This window comes from Micropterus dolomieu, linkage group LG17, assembly GCF_021292245.1.
Source record: "Micropterus dolomieu isolate WLL.071019.BEF.003 ecotype Adirondacks linkage group LG17, ASM2129224v1, whole genome shotgun sequence".
NCBI classification, from domain to species: domain Eukaryota; kingdom Metazoa; phylum Chordata; class Actinopteri; order Centrarchiformes; family Centrarchidae; genus Micropterus; species Micropterus dolomieu.
Genome location: NC_060166.1, coordinates 12905993 through 12925666, shown reverse-complemented (window position 1 = coordinate 12925666; position 19674 = coordinate 12905993). Strand labels below are relative to the sequence as shown.

Below are 19674 nucleotides of genomic sequence, written 5' to 3'. Positions count from 1 at the left end.
TTACTGTTGTAACTTGAGTCAATTGCATTTGTCCACAGCTTCTGGCAAATGATAACCAAATCACCAAACTTCAGTCCACATTAAAGACTACTGGTGCAATCATAATCTATCAATATATGCTACAAAATTCAATTTCCAGATTAACTAAAGCTGAAACAATCTGCAACCATTTTGATAGTCGATTTTCCCTTTCAGTCATTTTGTAAGCCAAAATATGAAATTTCTTCTCATTCCAGATTCTCAAGTGTGAGTCTTTGCTACTGTATTTGGGGTTTGAACTGTTGGTCAGACATAACATTCTTTCGCTGTTCTCTGACTTTTCATAAAGCAAAGGAGTTTTTAATAATAATAGTAATTAATAACTAAAAGAAGCTTACAGTTACTGGAGTTAGTTTTTCATAATTGCTAACAAGCATTTTTCAATACTGAGTTTTTACTTTTTCAAAAATCTTCACGCTGTTAGCACAACAGATGTATATATGTGGACCAAACTGTGACTGACTCTTGCATTCTGTAACACAAAATGCATTGGTTTAGCACAAATGACATTCAGACGAAGACAAAATCATATAATATTGGAAATATTTGCTACAAATGGTGTATTTATAATAATAATACATTTTATTTGTAATGCAATTTATCTGTGGACTTTGGACACAAACAGAACCCTTCACATGTGTCCCTGTTATCATGCTGTAGATCATGTTTGGTACTGTGCCTGTGTGCTATGTCTTTGGTTGTCTGACCCTACAGATTCTGTTCCTCATTCTGCTTTGCATTAATACATCACGGCAAAATATCCACTTTTTGAAAAAAAACTGAGTGTCTTTGATTCAGAAATGACTAAAGCTTTAAATGTCGTACTGCATATCAGCCCATCTGCCCTTGCGTGACACCAGAGAACTCCTTCAAGTACGCTGTAACACCAAGCGCAGTGTACCACTTTAAACTTTTAAGATCTGACCCGGTGCACTGGATCTTGTTCTCCCTCTGATGCAACTCGCTTGAATGCAAAGTCGCACGACCTTTTCAGAAAGAGAAAGTGAGTGAGCGATGAAGAAAGAGACTGATGTGAATGCCTCCGGGCGTCTTTATGATCCTCTACTTTGTACCTTATTTGTCTGCAGTGACAGCTAAACATCTTTGAATTTCTGCCAACAGCTTAGAGGCAGAAGAAAGAACTGAGGGGTGGAGGGACAGATGGATGTATGGGGCACTGCCCCCATCATGCCTTTCCCTTTGATTTTTGCATTTCTCAAAGTCTAAAAATTGAATTTAATGAAGAAAATACATCAGTCAGAATGTTTCTCTTTTGATGTTTGAATGCTTTTTTGGCCAACAAACTGCCCCACGACCAGCTATCTTGTTAGGCAGAAAAGATATAAGCAGCTATTCAGTGCTGAGGTGAGCTAAGTGTGATCAGAGTGATCAAAGGCCTGAACACTGGTTGTTTGATGCAGCCTCCTCAGCTGATTCTTTTTATCCCTGAGTAGTTCCTTCAGCCCACAGTCACTTCGAAGCCCACCTTCTCCATGCTGCTCTTCATCACAAAAGTCTTGTCTTGATGTGAAATGATTTGTCTTTAACAAACCTGCACTACACCACACATTACTGTTTTGTTTTACAAATGACATGCCAAATCATTGATTCATTAAGATGAAAATATTCAGAAGAAGCAGTCGTACATTTTAATGTCTTTCACACACAGAGAGGAGACACTTTATACAGTTTATCTGCTGCTCTTGTTGCCCTTCATGTGTGACAGACAGAGTGAAGAACTCACTGTGTGCCCATATTTACATGGCAAATTATGAAAATGACTCAGAACGCAGGTCCTGATATGGCAACAGCAATCAAAGAGGGTAATGAATGCTAGCATCATCATGGCAGAACATGAAAATGTTTCTTACTTAGCAGAAATATACAGTCTTGTGATTTATATCATTGATTATGTATTAAGCTGTACATATTATTATATTTACTGTAAAAGGTGCCATGTATCTAGGCCTAGGTATGCAGAATACCAAATGTATTCTGTTCTATTGTGTTCTGTTCTATTCTATTCTATTGTGTGGGTCGTTCTGAGATCGCACCGCAGGAGGGCACGAACGTCTCTCTCTCTGCACTGGCGTCAGCGGTCTCCCAGCAACAGCAGAGCTCGAGCTCATCTCAATCATCCTCTGCTGAGCGCAAACTACAACAGGAAGCCAGGTGGATTTTACCTGGAAAATAAAAGCACACTTTGGAGAGTTTCTGGCAGCCCCATTGATGGTATGCCTGTTTTCTAAGGCTGAACACCTTCCGGTATTTCTACTGTAGGACTGGATGCAGAGTGGAGTAAAGTGGTGTAACCATGAAGCAAAGGAGACTCACGTTTTAAGCTGGATTGTTTGTTTAAAAAACTTCAGCATTTCTCTTTATTTTATTATTATTATTATCTTATGTAATTGTTACGAATTTTAACATTAACTTTTTTTTCTGGCACATTTTCCTTTTCTTTTATTGTTGAGAAATTATTTCTACCAAGCACAGCAATCACACATGAACTCCCCGCTGACTGACGGACTGACACTCTCTTCTTTTGCTGTTTTATTTTGAAATATATCAATCGGAAGTCGTGTTGTTTCCAATGCTGTTTCATTTGCTCCCCTCTCCGCTCAGCTGCAGCATAACAGACAGAAACCATGGAGCGCAACAAGACGCGTTGGAGAGACTTACCAAGCAGACGCGGAAAGTGCCAGTTTCTGATCAGTTTGTAAGTCACTTTCAGCGACAGTGGGTAGGTTTTCCTTCACCAGCAGTTGGACATTGAGTTTTTCCCTCGCGTGCGTAAATTGTCTGGAGAGGTGTAGAAAAGAAAATAGTCTTGGAGTGACCGGTATAGCTGCCAACGGCAAGGAGGAGTAGAAAGCGCCCGAAGGAGAGACGACTGCCCTTTGGATAGAAATGCTGTTCTTTTCCCCGCATATTTGAACATTTCACTTTTTTTCTGTTTTGAAATGCCGCTGGTGTGCGCTGCGTAAAACCCCGAACTGCTTTCATGTCTCATGCCATTACAAGGAACAGTTACTTTTATTCAAGGAAACTGTGAGCTGAGCTGAGATTTCATAAAGAAGGAGGCACTGGGCTAAAGCTGAGAACCAGTCACTGAACAGTCACGAACCATGGTGAAGTTTCATAACTCGGACCTATGGATAGCCTGGATGGTCATCTTCTGCATGGAGGGTAAGTTTTGCGACACTTGGAAACTTGTGTACGTTATCCCCAACTACAAGTACAATGTACCTTGTTAACATAACAACAACAGCAACAACAACAACAATAATAATAAACAATAATGGGTTATTGTGAAATATTTCAAAAGTCTTACAGATCTTCTCTCACGTGGACAAATCATTATTACCATACACCTGCGTCAGCACTGAAAAAACAGATGTATCTGGAATTAGATTGTGCCACGGGCTCGACCTCTCTGCTCCAAGAGCGCGTGCCACGGCCATTTGACCCCCCCACCAACCCCAACACTGTATGTTTGGATCAGGCTGACAAATCCCCGCATTTTCACAAACTAAACTAAAGCACAGACATTTGATGACTTTTTACAGGAGTCTTTTCTTCCAAAAGATTGTGCAGATGTCATCCATGATGTGCTATCCCGTGCTTGACATCGCTTTTGCGCGTCTCATAAGGTATAAAACGAGTGCTTTTGGAAAACCATGCAACCACCACCAGCAGAAGGCGGAGGGTTGTGGGTGCCGTCCGATTAACGAGAAGCATAGAGACCAGGAAGCACAAGAGAGCAGGCAACCCCAAAGGGAAATCACAAAATTCCTAGAATTCTCCTATGGGTAATTGGATTGTGTGTGGTCCTAAACAGCAAGTTTGTTGACCTAATATTACTTCTTAGTCCAGTTGCACTATTAGTAATCCAGCTACCCATTTGGAGTGCATACAGGTTTAGTGAGTTTATTATACTTTACTTGGCTGTTTGTTGTAATATATAATATCCATGAAATATTGAAAAGAGACCTTTAAATCAGCCTGTGGCATTTGTTAAGTAGGTCCCTATAAATGCTATAGGAGGTTTAAAGTCCGCTAATGAATAAAGATATTTAAAATGCACTATGAGGATGTTAAATAGCTGTACTTTAAAAACGAACGAGTTCCCAGAAATCTTTTTCAACTTTTCTACACATAATGTCTAAATGTTTATCAGAAAAACAGCAAAGCAGAGCAGAAAAAATGCTAGAAAATGCCAGCCAAGTCCTTTTAGAGACGATGTCTGGACTAACAAAGAGTGTTTACACTGAAACATAGACAGACACACACGCATACACACACCGGCCTGACATGTCAATTTGGACCGAACAATTGTGTGAGATTGAATTTGGTCCTGATTGTCCAGGTGTTTCACTCCGCTGCTCACTTCTTTATCTGTACTCCTCTGCAGTGAGACGGTGTCTTGTCAGCTTTACTCAGTGTTACATTTCTCACACACACACACACACACACACACACACACACACACACACACACACACACACACTCAAGCTTATTTGATTTGATCAGTCAGACCCTTTGTCTGATAAAATGGTCTGAAATAATATTTTGGATTGTGGCCATTTCTTTTCCCTCCCCCAAGTTTATAAAACCCCAGCCACTGCAACAAGCGATAGTTCAAGTCTACAAGTGACCGTACAAGAAGAACAATCTGCTCAGCGTGTAAAAGCTCAGCAGCTCTCTTAACAAGCCAGCTTGTTCAGAAAGAAGCTGCATTCACTGGACAATTTTTCTTGTTTACTCTTGCGTCTTGGTGGGAAGCTGCCAGTGTTTCTATAAATAAATTCCGATGCGGCAAAGGCAGTATTGATTGTGGTTGCTTGTTTTGGCTGTGTGAACTGACCTCCACTTTTTGCATGTCAGACATTGTCACTAGATTGATCTGATGCGTTCATTATGTTAGCGGACACCGGATTGTTTTGTGTTATTACGCAATGAGGCCTGAATAGTTTTATCTCACATGTTTCTATTCTAACAAAATATCTGACATCTTTTTGGCTTGCATGCAATGTACACGTCATACAGGGAGTGTTTGGAGCTGTGGACCTACACTAAACAGTTAAAAAAAAGTGAAAAGAGGATTGTTTCAAAAAGCAGAAAACTTTGAGCAACTATGACAGGGGGAAGTAAAATTCGTAAGTGAATTGGACAGGCATCAGCCTCGGCCAAGTTCACGGCAGGGCCCTTCGTACTTTCAGCATTAGTTAGAGGACATGTCATGTCCTTCTTCAGCCATCAACCCTCCCCAGTTACACATAAATATTGTATGCTTTCATCTCAATTAGAAATAGGCATCTTACAGCTACACAGCAAAGAAAAGTTGGGCTATTCAGATCTGCAGTGCCTGAAACCTTTGAAGAAAGTTTGTTAAAGTTAGAAGAATAAATAGTAGGCTCTATGCTATAATAAACTGATTGGTTCAGCTGTTGACATAACAAACCCCCCCCTGGAGATACCAACACAGAGCTGCTATGTCCATGATGCCCTGATTTAACAATTCCCACTGCACAATCCTCAAGGGGGTTGCAATCCGGAGGTCCAATCAATTCAACAAATTAAATTCAAGCGGAGGTGGTGGCACAGAACTTTTCAGCTACTGGTGTTTGTTTTGGTTGTCTGAATAATAGATCTTATAGAACATTTCAAATTAGCATACAGTGAACTGGCCCCCGGGCTTCAATCCCACTGTCCTGTATGTTTGAAGAGGACGAGGAGCTCTCGAGCGTTGAAAGAAAGGGAAAAAAAAAAAAGACAACATGGAGTGTTGCTTCATTGACATTCAGGGCATTCATGTCTGCATCAAAGATGAACTTAGACCAGTTCTTTTCTCCACTTTCTCTGTGAGCTTGTTAACCTTTGAGGCTCTGCTCAAAGTAATGAAATCACATAGCAAGCCCTGTCTGTTTGTTGTTTACTTGGTCTCCTTGGCTCAGTTTGCTGATTTCATTTCAATCAATTCGTCATTCAAATATGATTCATGCCATTCATTTGCGCTGGGCTCACAGCAGCAGTAAGGATGGTTGTGGTTTTGCAGGTCAAAAGACGTCCAGCTGTTAAGTTAAAAACAATGGTATATCACAATATATGGCCGGTTCAATAATACATCTGCAAATCACTAAAACCATGTTCACGGGTGTTTTTCTGTTGCCTCTTCAAAGCTGCTTTGTTTTGTTCAGTTCATTTTTTCTTCAACATTTGCAGGTAGTCAGTATAATGAGGGATGAGAGAGAAGAGTGACAAGAGCTTTGCAGAGATAAAAAATATGCTAAAGCGGTGGAGAGCGCTGCACAGCTCAGCAGGCCATTAAAACATACTCTCAGTTTTGTAACCACGGGGTGATCTTGCAGTTTTTAAAAAAAAAATACTGTAAAGCACCTAGCATTTAACTTACAATATGCCCAATGCTAATGCAGAATGCATATCATAAAAAAAAATCCCGTCTGTGTCAGCTTTATCTGATGAGTAGCGTTTCCCCCCCCCTCCCCATCTCCGCCTGCTGCTAAAAAGGAGCAGCTGGAACAAGAGTGTTGGACAGATGGAACTTTCCACCTCGATTATTTTTCTCACTAAAAATAGCCTCTCAAAAAATTAAAAGACCTCTGGGACCGCTTGCAAAGTGCATGTGCATGCGTGTGTTTGTTTGAGCGACAGAGGCGCAGAGAACTTCAGACGACGGGGTCCTCAGATGATGGCGGCAGCGGCCATCCTGGGAGTGTGGATGAATAAATGATGGGCAGATATTTGGAGGAGAGTGAGCGCAGCATCCGCGCTGTCCCTCTGTCTCTTAAGCGCACATTAAACTAGGCCCCAAAGAGTCCACAGGCTGCCCTGCTGCACGGCAGTTGGCCAAGCATCTGGGGCAAACATCTGATGCGGTCAGTTCACAGAGTTTTGGGGGTTTGGGGCTTTGAGGTTTTTGGGTTGGTTGTACCTTTAATCAGAGTGGCAAATGAGTGAATCATGAGTGAATCATGAGCGTGTAGGGAGCAGGGTGATGTTGTTGATGCCGAAATGTTGTCAGTTATGTTTTTAACTGCATTTGGGTTAAATGATTAAAAAGGGTGTTTGGGTAGTATGGTGTCACTTATCATAACAGAAGCTCATCCGGAGGCAGGCAGTGCACTTGTCAAACTTGTTTTAGATTCAGGTTTGTCATCCATCAAAGTGGCAAAAACTTTGCTTTTCCAGTGGAAGTTAATTCATTTGAGATGAGCGACTGTCACCGCTGCATCATGCCATGCAGAGGAATTGAGTGAATGAAGTATTTCTTCATCAGCTTTCATTTTATGGCATTTTAAGTGAATTTCATCAGTGAATCAAAGTTGCAATTAAAAATCTGTCTTGAAGTACTGCGGTAGCCGGTTTTATCTCATGCCCTGAGCAGTAAGATAGCTTCTCTGTGTATTAAGTGTGATAATTGCACTATTGTGAAAGCTGTTTGTTAAGAACCTGCAAAAGGCAGCACCTCGTAACTCAAGGATGTAAAATGAATCACTGCAGTCCCACAGCTGTGCTTTATATGTTTGGTGCAGAAGGGAAGGTGTAATTCAAACACACGGGGAAAAAAATCCATGACACCGCCACAAAACATAATGAATCTGCATGCTTTAAGTGTATACAACAGTATCTTGGTCCGTAGCATACTGTGACAGACTGTACCATTCGGATGAGACCATCTTTTAACTTGATTTTCCTTTCCAGTGTGTGTGTGTGTGTGTGTGTGTGTGTGTGTGTGTGAAGAGCCCTGGGCTTATACATATTTAAGTGGATGTCTTCCTCATGTCGTGGCACCCTGAAGATCATCTCCTTTGAATTGAGCAATTTTGCTTTGCTGGCTCTTGAGGTTTGACAGGACCTTTGCTGACAGGACTCCCCCATCACATCAAAGTCTCAGGAACTATTTGGTAAATGCAGGTATAACATTAAGGTGGCCTTATAAATATATACATTTTTTATAAGTAACATATGGTTAAAAAAATAAAAAAGCTTTCATTAATGTTCAGCTCATGACTATCATTAGATTTTTGTTTTAGGTTTTAGCTTACTTACATGATAAATGTAAGAAAGCTTTTACATTCATAAAGTCAGTCATGTTTAAAAGTTACAAGTAGAATCGTTACTGTCAGCGATTGTTCCAAAAAGCTAAGCATGAACAAAGAGAGTGAAAAAAGCCTCTGCAAACCAGTCGGTGTGAAGTCATGAGTGTGAGTCAGCACTTCACTGTCACAAATTGGGGTTTTCTAGACTATGCTCTAACAGAATCATTTTTGTTTCTTTCAGACTCTTGCACAGGATCCTGCACATCTCGCAAGAAATGACCGATATAAACCTAAATCAGTTTATAACCAGAAATCACATTTAACCAAAAAGGGTTATATTCCAGCATCAAAAGGCCTCACTTTGCACATACATAAAGGTCTTTCCTTACTTTATTTTGCTCACAAACCTGATAAACATCGTGCTATTCTCTCTGTCTTTAGGGCACCTGCTGAAACTTTCATGTTTGCAACAATCAATGTTAAGTGACTTATATTTTACAAAAGCCCTCCTACACCACTCACTTCCTTGTATGTGTAACATATTGTGGCTCTCAATCAGTGTCTGACAGAGGGTTGTTAAGTTGATCTCTGGTATTACCAAGAGGAGTTGCTGTGTTTATCATTGTAAGGTTTTATGGGCTCAGATCAATAGCGAAGGAAATGCTCCTGTGCACACATTATTCCCATAAGTGTGTGCTAACAGGCAGGGTGCGCGTGTTGTGTTGTGTGCCTGGGACCTCATATTCCCCTGGCAAATAAATTACAGTGGATCCCAAAGGATCAAGGTTTCCCCTGGACTGTAATGACCTCATTAGTTTGATCAACCAATCACAGATCGTCAGGTTGTCTCTTAGGTTCGTTAGGGAGAATGCTCACGTTCAGGTGTTGATTTTTATGCGCAGGCTGTGAGTAGCCTTTTGACTTGTCAGTCAAAACTTTTGGAAATAAACTGAGAAACTGACATCATTCATAAACTTAATGTGCACAGCTAAGTTGTCCAAAGCCTTGAAGGTATATATGACTAAACTGTTTTGATAAATTATTACCCCAAAAGAGCAAATCACACCCTCAAATTACTCACTTACTTACTTGTTGCCTAGAATTCATTATCCATTCCCTGAAATTACGAAATCATGCTTGGGGTACTTAAGGACACTTACTTTGTGTCCTTATGTTGCCAATAAGCGCTCCAGAACATTGACAAAACTCATAAATCAAAAAAAAACATTGGGTTTTCACCGCCAAATCGAAAGTGTAGCCACGTAAAATAAGACTCTGGTATATTAAATTAATTGGACAGAAATTAATTAAATCATTTAAGTTCCCATATAGAGCAGTTTCCAGAAACAAATTTATTAATTTGATGTAGCAAATAATGAAATCTAAGTCATAAATTGTTAGATTGAGGGAATGAAATAAGGAGTGCATACTGAGTGTAAAATTTATTGTAGTAATTCAGGGATCGAACAGTGGATAAAACGCATGCATGGTGTGAGAGACCAGGGTTCAACTCCCCACTGTGACACATTCACCATCCCTGAGCTTAACACTTAAGACACTTAACCCCTAGTTGCTCCAGAGGCGTGCGACTTCTGACGTGTATAGCAATTGTAAGTCGCTTTGGATAAAAGCGTCAGCTAAATGAATAAATGGATTGACTTGAAATTGACGCGATGAGAAAATATGATGGTGATGATATGGCCATTCATCTGAAACAACGGCTGTTTCATTTACATTTCTCGTTTGAACAGATTTCACAGCACTACAGTGTTTAGCACTAGACCAAAACAAATAACCACACTGCTTTTGCAGATGAGGCGCGCAGTCTCTAATGACATGAAATGTTGCAGTGGGGGGGCCGCCTTTACTGCAGACCTGGAGGAAGGCTGCAGATTCAGCTGTGGGTGGTTTTAGGTCAGAGTTTCCTGACATGACTGAGTCCTGAAGCAAGGACTATATATAGATATTTTCAGCTGTACTTGCTGGAGTACTGTGGCCTTGCATCACTAATTTGAAATTGATTGTTAATTGATCCAAACAACGGCTAAATGACCTTACAGAACTTGATCAACCCTGCGGGGGAACTGGCTGGTGTCACGCTGAGAGATGATGCAGATCCTGTGACCTGCTTTGAGCGCACGATGGTCCATTGAGATGTCTTGACCAGATAATTGCGCAGGCTCTAAAAATACACTGCGTATAATTTCATATTCTAGAGGAATGTAATTTTGTAAATTGCTCACTGTTACACATGATGGGTTGTCGGTGGTCTTCTGTAATGATTACCTCTAGTGTTAGGTGCCTGGCTGAGAGCACCTACAGAAATGACTTATCTCCTTTGAGTTTTTAAAAGCCTTTGAGGGTCAGAGGTCACAGGAATGATGTGGTTTCAAAAGAAGTCAGAGAACTAGTCAGCATTTGCAAGCGTCTTGCTGCTGTATATACAATCTCTCTTTTTTATGTTGTGATAGTGCAGTGTGGAAATGTCCTTAATCATGTTTTTATCCATCTGACAGCAGCGTGTTAGTTTAGCTCGCTAGAGTCCTTTATCTTCCAAACACAACGTGGTCAGGGTGAGCAGATGAACTAAACCTGAGAGAGGAGAGGGACAAAGCACAAGACTACTGGAAAGGGGAGAAGTTGTGTTAGTAACATGCATTAATGGGATGAGGTTGCATACAGATGGAGAGAAAGTAGAGGAGAGAGGACCTCAGTGCATCATGGGAAGTCCCCCGGCACTCTAGGCCTATAGCAGCATAACTAAGGGATGGTTCAGGACTCACCTCAGCCAGCCCTAACTATAAGCTTTATCAAAGAGGAAAGTCTTAAGCCTATTCTTAAATGTGGAGATGGTGTCTGCCTCCTGAACCCAAACTGGAACCTGGTTCCACAGGAGAGGAGCTTGATAGCTGAACGCTCTGGCTCCTAGTCTACTTTAGGAGACTCTAGGAACCACAAGTAACCCTGCATTCTGGGAGCGCAGTGCTCTGGTGGGTTAGTAAGGTACTGTGAGCTCTTTAAGATAAGATGGTGCCTGACCATTAAGAGCTTTGTAGGTAAGAAGAATGATTTTAAATTCTATTCTGGATTTTACTGGAAGTCAATGCAGAGAAGCTAAAACAGGAGAAATGTGATCTCTTTTCCTGGTTCCTGTCAGAACACGTGCTGCAGCATTCTGGATCAGCTGAAGAGTCTTAATGGACTTTTTCGAGCAGCCTGATAATAAGGAATTGCAGTAATCCAGCCTAGATGGAACAAATGCAGGACTAGTTTTTCTGCATCATTTTTAGACAGGATGTTCCTGATTTTCGCAATATTACGTAGGTGAAAAAAGGCGGTCCTTGAAGTTTGCTTAATGTGAGACTTAAACGACATGTCCTGATCAAAGATAACTCCAAGATTCCTCACAGTGGTGCTGGAGGCCAGGGCGATGCCATCAAGGGAAACTATATCTTTACATAATGCAGGTCATAATAATAAAATATATAATAATAAATATAATAGTAAAATAATAACACTTTAATATTATACCTACCATAAAGGGCGGAATTGCGTCTCTTTCTTGAGCAATATATAATATATAAATAGTCTTTGATGGCATTTTTCAGGCTATTGAAACTTATTTGTTGCAATATCGCACACATCTGGGGCAAGCAGTGGACTGCTGGGTGTGTGTTTGTGCGTTTGCATGTGTGTGAGAGAGGGAAATGTTGAATCACGCCGGTAACGTTAGTTAGTATATTAGAGACCCCAACGAAGCTCAGATTATAATTTGAACCCTGCCAGTAATGAGATGAAAAATTACACAATGTAGTGTTGTTAGAAATGTGATTATGTCTTCACCCAATAAGTTCACAGTGGAACAGTTTTAGGGAAAAACAAAAGAAAACAAAAACACAGATTAGTTAGGACGACCAAACAAAGCCAAGTGTTAATTGAGTGGACAGTCTTTATTTCTGGCTCTCACTTTGACCTACTATACTTACTGCACGCCATCTAACCGCTCTTGCTTTTCCCCCTGTCATTCATATCCTAGCAAATACTTTAGGAAGTACAATGTTATCATGACTGATAGGAAGAATGGTCAAAAGTGAGACAACACATTGTCAAAAAATAATGATAATAATTTAATTTATAAAATGTCTGGACAATAAATACACAGGAAGTTCAAAAAAAGCCCACTGTAGTATGTGTACAGCTAACCTCACACAGCCTATTGCTCATAATGTTGGGTCAGCACCATGCTTGTATAAACCACTACAGTGTTACTATGTGGCTAGGAAGGACGCCGAAATTAAATCCTTAGGAGTGGAAGGCGAGTTCTTGGTGTGACACACTTTGGCTCTCAATAAATGTGTGTTAACTGCCTGAGTTGCTCCCTGCAGGAAAGGTTGTGCAGCAGCTCTCTGCAGTTTCATTAGTAGTCCCTGTTTTGTACAGTGCCCCAGAGCCACACTCGCTCACTAGTTTGGTTCTTCTGCTCTCTCTCTCTCTCTCTCAGGTGTCATTTTTTCAAAATACTGGTCAAACTTCACTTTCTCTCTTGCATCACTCTGTTTTCTCAATGTCTCTCTCTTTCACTGTCTCTCTTTCACTCTTCATTTGCCTCTATGGCTGGCGTTCACACACTCTAAATTTCTCTCTTGCTCTCTTTGCCTTTTTTCCTTCCGCGCTCCCAACACACAAATGACTTCCCAGGGATGAGGATGAGACTGAAAAGTGGTCCCCGCTTGTTCTGTCCTTGCAGACAACGAATGAGCATGTCAAATCTGATGCATGTGAACAGCCAGGAAGGATGGCACGTTAAGGCACACAGTGAGAGAGAGAGAGACAGAGAAAGAGAGAGAGAGAGCAAGCAGGAGAGATCCCATCTGTGCATTGTTACAGCAGACTTCACCTTAACATTGTCGCTGCTGTATCCAATCGACAGGAGGGGGCACAGGTGGGACTACACAAACACATTCAGATGCACTTGCAAACAAATTTCACAGACATACGTTTGCAATATAGGCACATGCCTACACACAAATATACAAAAACACTCTTTGTTGCCTATTTGTGTGCATACAAAGGTGGACGTGCTCATGCACACACAGAGACACCTGGGTCCTTAAACACCTTTATAGTAATACGTGTTACTCATTGTTTTATCTGTAATAGGATTGCTTGGTCTTTACACTTGTCGTGACATTACTGTAATTTCATGCTATTATTATTTTAGCCAAGGCTCAAGATACTTAAAGTGTACAAACAGGTACAGTAGTAGAATGTATTATTAAAATTAAAATTTATAAAAAAAAATCAAGAATGTATCTGTTCATTTTGATTCTTACAAAAAGGTTGACAGGCATATTAACACAAAATGTAATTAGATTTTTGAAATACCACATGCAGCAAACATTAGAGTTAAATTGAATTGAAATTGCATGTCTGCTAAAGCATACATGTGGTGGCCTGTCTGCTCTGTAAATCACTTTTCCTGTGAAACCAAAAGGGGACAATGTACGTTTTGTTTGCATGATGGCGCTATTTTTGCACTGATTTGTTGGAATTCCATTAGTTCTCTGTCTAGATGGAGAACTTGCAAACATTAACACACGTATTGTCCTGCACCTCAGCTTGTTGAAGGAGCCAAAAGTGCACTGCTAATTTCAGTTTGCAGGATACGTAGTTAATTAGCATTCCAGTTCCTGCACATTAAATATCATGTAAACATATCTGAAAATGAATAAATGAAAATAAATTAAAATGTCACTTTAGACCATTTCGATGCGGGTGCGGTCATTACTCTTCAACCTGCTGTCTTCCCATGGCTTGTAAGCCACTGCGCAAGTTTGTCTCTCGTTTTCTTCCTGGGGCTCAGCCTGCCAGCTGCTGTCAATCAAACACAGACACCGACACGCCCCTTCAGCCAGCTTAGACTAAAAAGGAGCATTTCTGATATTTCACATGTCACCATATGCTGCTGTGCCTGTTCAACCTTTAATCCATGCCTTTACTGTCTTATCTGGTTGCTGTCCCTGACAGCTTGGAGACTGGTGGTGGGGGCAGGGAAACACTGTCCAGTGCGCTGCACACTGCTTTGTATTTGTAATGTGCTCAATATGCAAATCCACTTGGCCCTAGATAGTTTTGCCAGAATATGAAAGGCCCAATTCACCATCACACACACACACACACACAATGACCCTCTTTCCCACCCTCACATATGCATTAATATCACGAGGATATCGTGCAAACTTAACTGATAATGCCAGATAGTAGTATTTTCACAAACCCCACTGAAACACCATGTGTGTGTCAGTGTGTTTGTGTCCTATTTGTCCACTATCCTACAAAAGGACTTTTAAGTAGATCCCAGCTATTGGAGGAGCTTTAAATAAGTAACACAATGATGGAATGTTAGTTCATGCACTTTTGTCCCACATGACATCCGCTGTGGTAGATGCGTTGTTCAGGAAGCCAACCTTGGTGAAGTACACTGACACTGACTTTGTTATGACACCCTTAAAATAAGGTAAACTGTTCTTTGATCAAAGTATGCACTTATAGATAAATCCAGTGCTTCCAGGACCCTGACAGCGTGCTAGTGAGCATACACACCATTCGACAGTGACTGGCCAGACTGGTTGGTGTCTAGTTTGTGTACACTTGGATGAAGCCTTCAGAAAAGCCTTAACTTTATATAACTTCTTATATGAACATAACAGTGGCATTATTAATAGCAACATTAACATGGCCTGTCTATTTCAGTGAATGATTCGGTTTGATACTTAAGTGTATTGTATAGTGTATAGATCACACACTGTTTTACCTTCTCAGGTGAATTAATATTAACCAACAGTACAGTTGTATTATGGATGGATGGACATTTAAATGATTCAGCCTTAACATAAAATAAGGTGTCTGAGAAAGTGAAGAGAAATAGTTCATGGGTGTAACATCTTGACTCCGCATATAAGAGAAAGTGTGGGGTGACCAGGGTGTGCTGCTGAGTTCTTTTCAGCAGAACAGAGATTGGTTTCATTATCACTGATTGCTTGTGGAAATGTACCTACGTCCATCCATATAATGTAACCCTGTCCTTCTGTAATTTGGGAATCTTGAGTTAGTGCCCAAATAAACCTTTAATTTGTTACATTCACATTTCTCCCTCTCTGCTGTAAATGTGTTATCAGCAAATTAAACCCTCCTTGCTGCTTGGACCAGGGTGGGCTGTGGCTTGCTTGCCTCCTCTGATGAGCTGCGGCTGCTGATCCCTACCCAGCTTGTCTGCTAAGAGGTGATTTATGAATATGGAACAATGTGTAAACTATTGAGCCAAGGCCCAAATCGTCTGCTAAAACGGGCTTTGCTACAGATTATGTCTGTCATTTGGTATGTGACCCTGGTTTATAGATTATAGATAGCTTTGGCTTTATTTGATCAGGTCAGTGACACACGAGTAAGACCTCGAATGATAATACATTCATACACATAGACAAAGACATTGTCAAGACATGCTTTATTAAAGGTCTACTTTTAAAGGAACTAATTTTTATATCCATTTAATTCTCTTTTTTTTGTCGGGACATTTTTAAAATTAAAATCCACTTGGAGATGTGTGCCAAGAAGGAGCTGTCTGCAGTGTAACTTTAACATTCCTGAATGTATGTCTCTGTGGCGTTGCCCTTGGCAGGTTCATTATAGAGCGAGAGAGGTCCAGCTCTGTTGAGTGATAGTTGGGTGAAGGTTAAGTCAAGTCATGTTTATTTACACAGCCCCTTCACCTTAAGAATGTTAAAAGAATGTCAAAGGACTGCACGATAAAACCATAGTAGATGAGAGTGTCTGGACAAGCAGAGAGACACTCTTGAAGCAGACATGTTTAACTCATACACACAGCAGACAGGAAGTCAGTACAATGATGCTGCAAAAATAAGGCAGCTCTGGACTTGGTTCTGGAAAGCTGATTTCTATTTTAATATTCTTTAAATTAAAGTCAAAGAAGACAGTGTGTCTTTCCCAAGATAAACATTGGATTGGATTTGAAGATTTACACATGTTTATCTTCCCATGGGGATGGTAGGTAGCTTGCTAATACATGCTCTGCTGCTTGCTAATTTACCTCTTGATTGTTGGTGACAGTCTGCCAGCCAGCACCCTGTGATCGGAAGGTGTGACAGGGTACATAAGGGATGGTGAGATCAGATAAATATGATTGTGTGAGCTTATTTATATGCTAGCAGAAGCTACAGTATTTGAAATCAGATCTTGCTCGAAATGGGAGCCAGTGAAGGGAGCCCAGAATGAGTTGAAGGTTTTTAATACTGATGATTGGTAGCCTGGAAAATATGACATGGAAATACATGAATGTTGATCAAACAGAGAATGCCATTTTGTGACATTGCAAAATATTGTCATATTTATGTCCATCAGCATGTAACATGTAAATAGAAAATTTTAATGGGCCTAATGAATGAACCTTGTGGCACACGTGGCCAAGTTTTCTTATCGTAATGAAGAGAGGACAATTTGGAATCTTAACTAAGCTTTAAATCATTTACGACTTTTGTAAGAATCATATTGTCACTATGAAATGATTTTAGGTTTGGATTAAATGGTTAGAATTGTCTACTCTTGAAAACAATTATCAATTAGTTGAATACTGACTTTTATGTCCAGGAATTCAGAATGAAATATTCAATAGCTCGTCAATTATTAAGACATGAGGAACAAAGTGAAAATCATTAGGAACTTCCTTAAATAAAATGAATGTGTGCGCTGCGTTCAATATGGTTGAAAATATTGATGGTATGCTTTTGTTCTGCTGTTCCTACAAATAGAGTCTCCTGTGGTTATGTTTATTGTCAGCTGCTCCCATATGCACACACAACCCACACACACACACACACACACACACTCACATGCACACATGCAAAGATGTACACATCCACACAATGTCAAACAATCCAATTAGCTACTGTCTAGTCAATTGGGGTTATTAGCTAGAGACTATTATGTCGTTTTCTCCCTGTGCACTATCACAACGGTAATTATTGCAAAGCAACAATGATGTGCTATTACAGTTCACTGTTATTGCTCCGTAGTGATGTGATGGCAGTAAAGATGGCAGAAGGGCACTGAGATTATAGAGAATTGCACTGTATAGTATTGACAGAAGCCGTAGGGTGGGGAAAAGGGGCGAGCTCAGTCAGCGAGCGCATGACAAAGAGTATTCTAACTGGGACCTGTGAGTCGAAGTCGAACTCTTCATAAACATATCTCATAATCAATGGCAGAATATCAAGTGATCCATCTTATCTGGCCTGTTAACAGTTGACATTTTCCCTTTATTAAAGCTGTGAGATGCTACACAGGGTTTTTTAACGATGACATGAGATGATCAATGGCTCCTCTGTTCTCGGCTTGAGGGTGCTTTATTAAAATGGGACGTTGTGTTGCTTCAGAACGATTTCTCCATATTTAGAGGGTGATTTCCCCATTGGAATTTGGGTCTCAGAAGGCCAGATTTGAATGTGTAGCTCTTCCTCTTTTGTGCATTGTAATTAAGGAGAATAGGGCTACGTAATGCTTTGAGAATGGGTGCGAGACGGAGAGCGATAGCGATAGCTTGTTTTTATTACTATACCACTGGGTGGTGAGAGAGATGTGTAGATGTGTGTTGGGAACAATGGAAAAAATTACTCTTTGTTAAAATGAGGATGGTCTAGAATAGGAGGGCCCATTGAGACTGCCATCAGTGTCTCTGCACAGCCACATGAGACGCTATTCACCATTGTTACTATAAAACACTGCTTATATAAAAGCTCGCGAACACAGGTTACACAGAAGACTGAAGCAGCCACTCTGTAACAGATTACACCACTGCCACGCACAGTGGGGAGAAAAAAATGACTCCAATTTAAATTAATCCTTGTTTAAATTAGGATGAGAAATGAATACTGTGAATTGGCCATGCAGATGAGATGAGGCGTATATGATACAGTGTTTCATAGCTGGTTATCAAAGCATCACAGACACTGAGGCAGAGGGTGGCAGAATATGAGCTAAACCCTCAAAGAGCTTGAGTGGGAGAATAACTTGAGACCAGTTGACTGTAGATGGATAGGTGAAGCAGAGAAAATCAGCCACACAGGCAGATTTCACCCCTGGTTTAACAATTACTAAACAGTCCTAGTAATTATGTTTATATACTACTAATTTGTTTTATTATGTTATGTTTTAAGGGAAACGTACTTGCTGCCAGTAATATGATAGGTGTTCACAGACATTTTAACACCTCACTGGAGACATGCCATGTGCCAGCCTGCTTCAAAGCCTCCACCATCATCCCTGTCCCCAAGAAACCAAGGACCACTGGACTAAATGCCTTGTGTTGTCCCACCCAAAATTCATTACAGACCCACTAGTAACCCGTATTTACCCGCAGTAAACATGGCCCTTCACTTCATCCTCCAGCACCTGGACTCCCCAGGAACCTACGCCAGGATCCTGTTTGTGGATTTCAGCTCTGCTTTTAACACCATCATCCCGGCCCTGCTGCAGGACCAGCTCTCCCAGCTGAATGTGCCTGACTCCACCTGCAGGTGGATCACAGACTTCCTGACGGACAGGAAGCAGCACGTGAAGCTGGGAAAACATGTCTCTGATTCCAGGACCATCAGCACCGGATCCCCTCAAGGCTGCGTTCTTTCCCCCCTTCTCTTCTCCCTGTACACCAACAGCTGCACCTCCAGTCTGTCAAGCTCCTGAAGTTTGCGGACGACACCATCCTCATTGGGCTCATCTCAGGTGGGGACGAGTCCGCCTACAGGTGGGAGATCGACCATCTGGTGACCTGGTGCAGCCAGAACAGTCTGGAGCTCAACGCTCTGAAGATCGTGGAGATGGTCGTGGACTTCAGGAAGAGCACAGCCCCACCCTCCCCCATCATCCTGTGTGACTCCTCGGTCACCACTATGGACTCCTGCCGCTTCCTGGACACCATCATCTCCCAGGACCTCAAGTGGGAGCTGAACATCACCTCCCTCACCAAGAAGGCCCAGCAGAGGATGTACTTCCTGCGGCAGCTGAAGAAGTTCAGCCTGCCAAAGACAATGATGTTGCACTTCTACAGCGCCATCATTGAGTCCATCCTCACCTCCTCCATCACCATCTGGTACGCTGCTGCCACTGCCAGGGACAAGGGCAGGCTGCAGCGCATCATTCGCTCTGCAGAGAAGGTGATTGGCTGCAATCTTCTCTCTCTGGACCTGTACGCCTCAAAGACTCTGAGGCGAGCAGGAAAGATTGCAGATTGCAGCTGACTCCTCCCACCCCGGACACAAACTGTTTCAGACTCTCCCCTCTGGCAGGAGGCTGCGGTCCATCAGGACCAAAACCTCTCGCCACAAAAACAGTTTCTTCCCGTCTGCAATTAGCCTCATTAACAAGGCCCGGGTCCCCCACTGACACCCCCCCCTTGCAAATGATACAAATGTCTCTGCACATGTAAATACTGTTTCATCTCGTGTCGGGCACAGACCTGGCACGTTGCACATATTTGTTGTTGATCGTTGATCTTTGTTGTTGT

The 19674-nt window shown here is 41.4% G+C and overlaps 1 protein-coding gene across 1 annotated transcript in view; it reads left to right on the top strand.

The window, feature by feature from the left end:
• Positions 1-2190: 2190 nt before the first annotated feature.
• igsf11 (immunoglobulin superfamily member 11) overlaps positions 2191-19674 on the top strand; it is a 124905-nt gene continuing 107421 nt past the window's right edge. The window contains exons 1-2 of the mRNA XM_046074390.1: positions 2191-2271; positions 2662-3225. Of these exons, the coding sequence (XP_045930346.1) occupies positions 3165-3225 (61 nt within the window). The 5' untranslated portion in view covers positions 2191-2271; positions 2662-3164. The remainder of the gene's footprint in view (positions 2272-2661; positions 3226-19674) is intronic.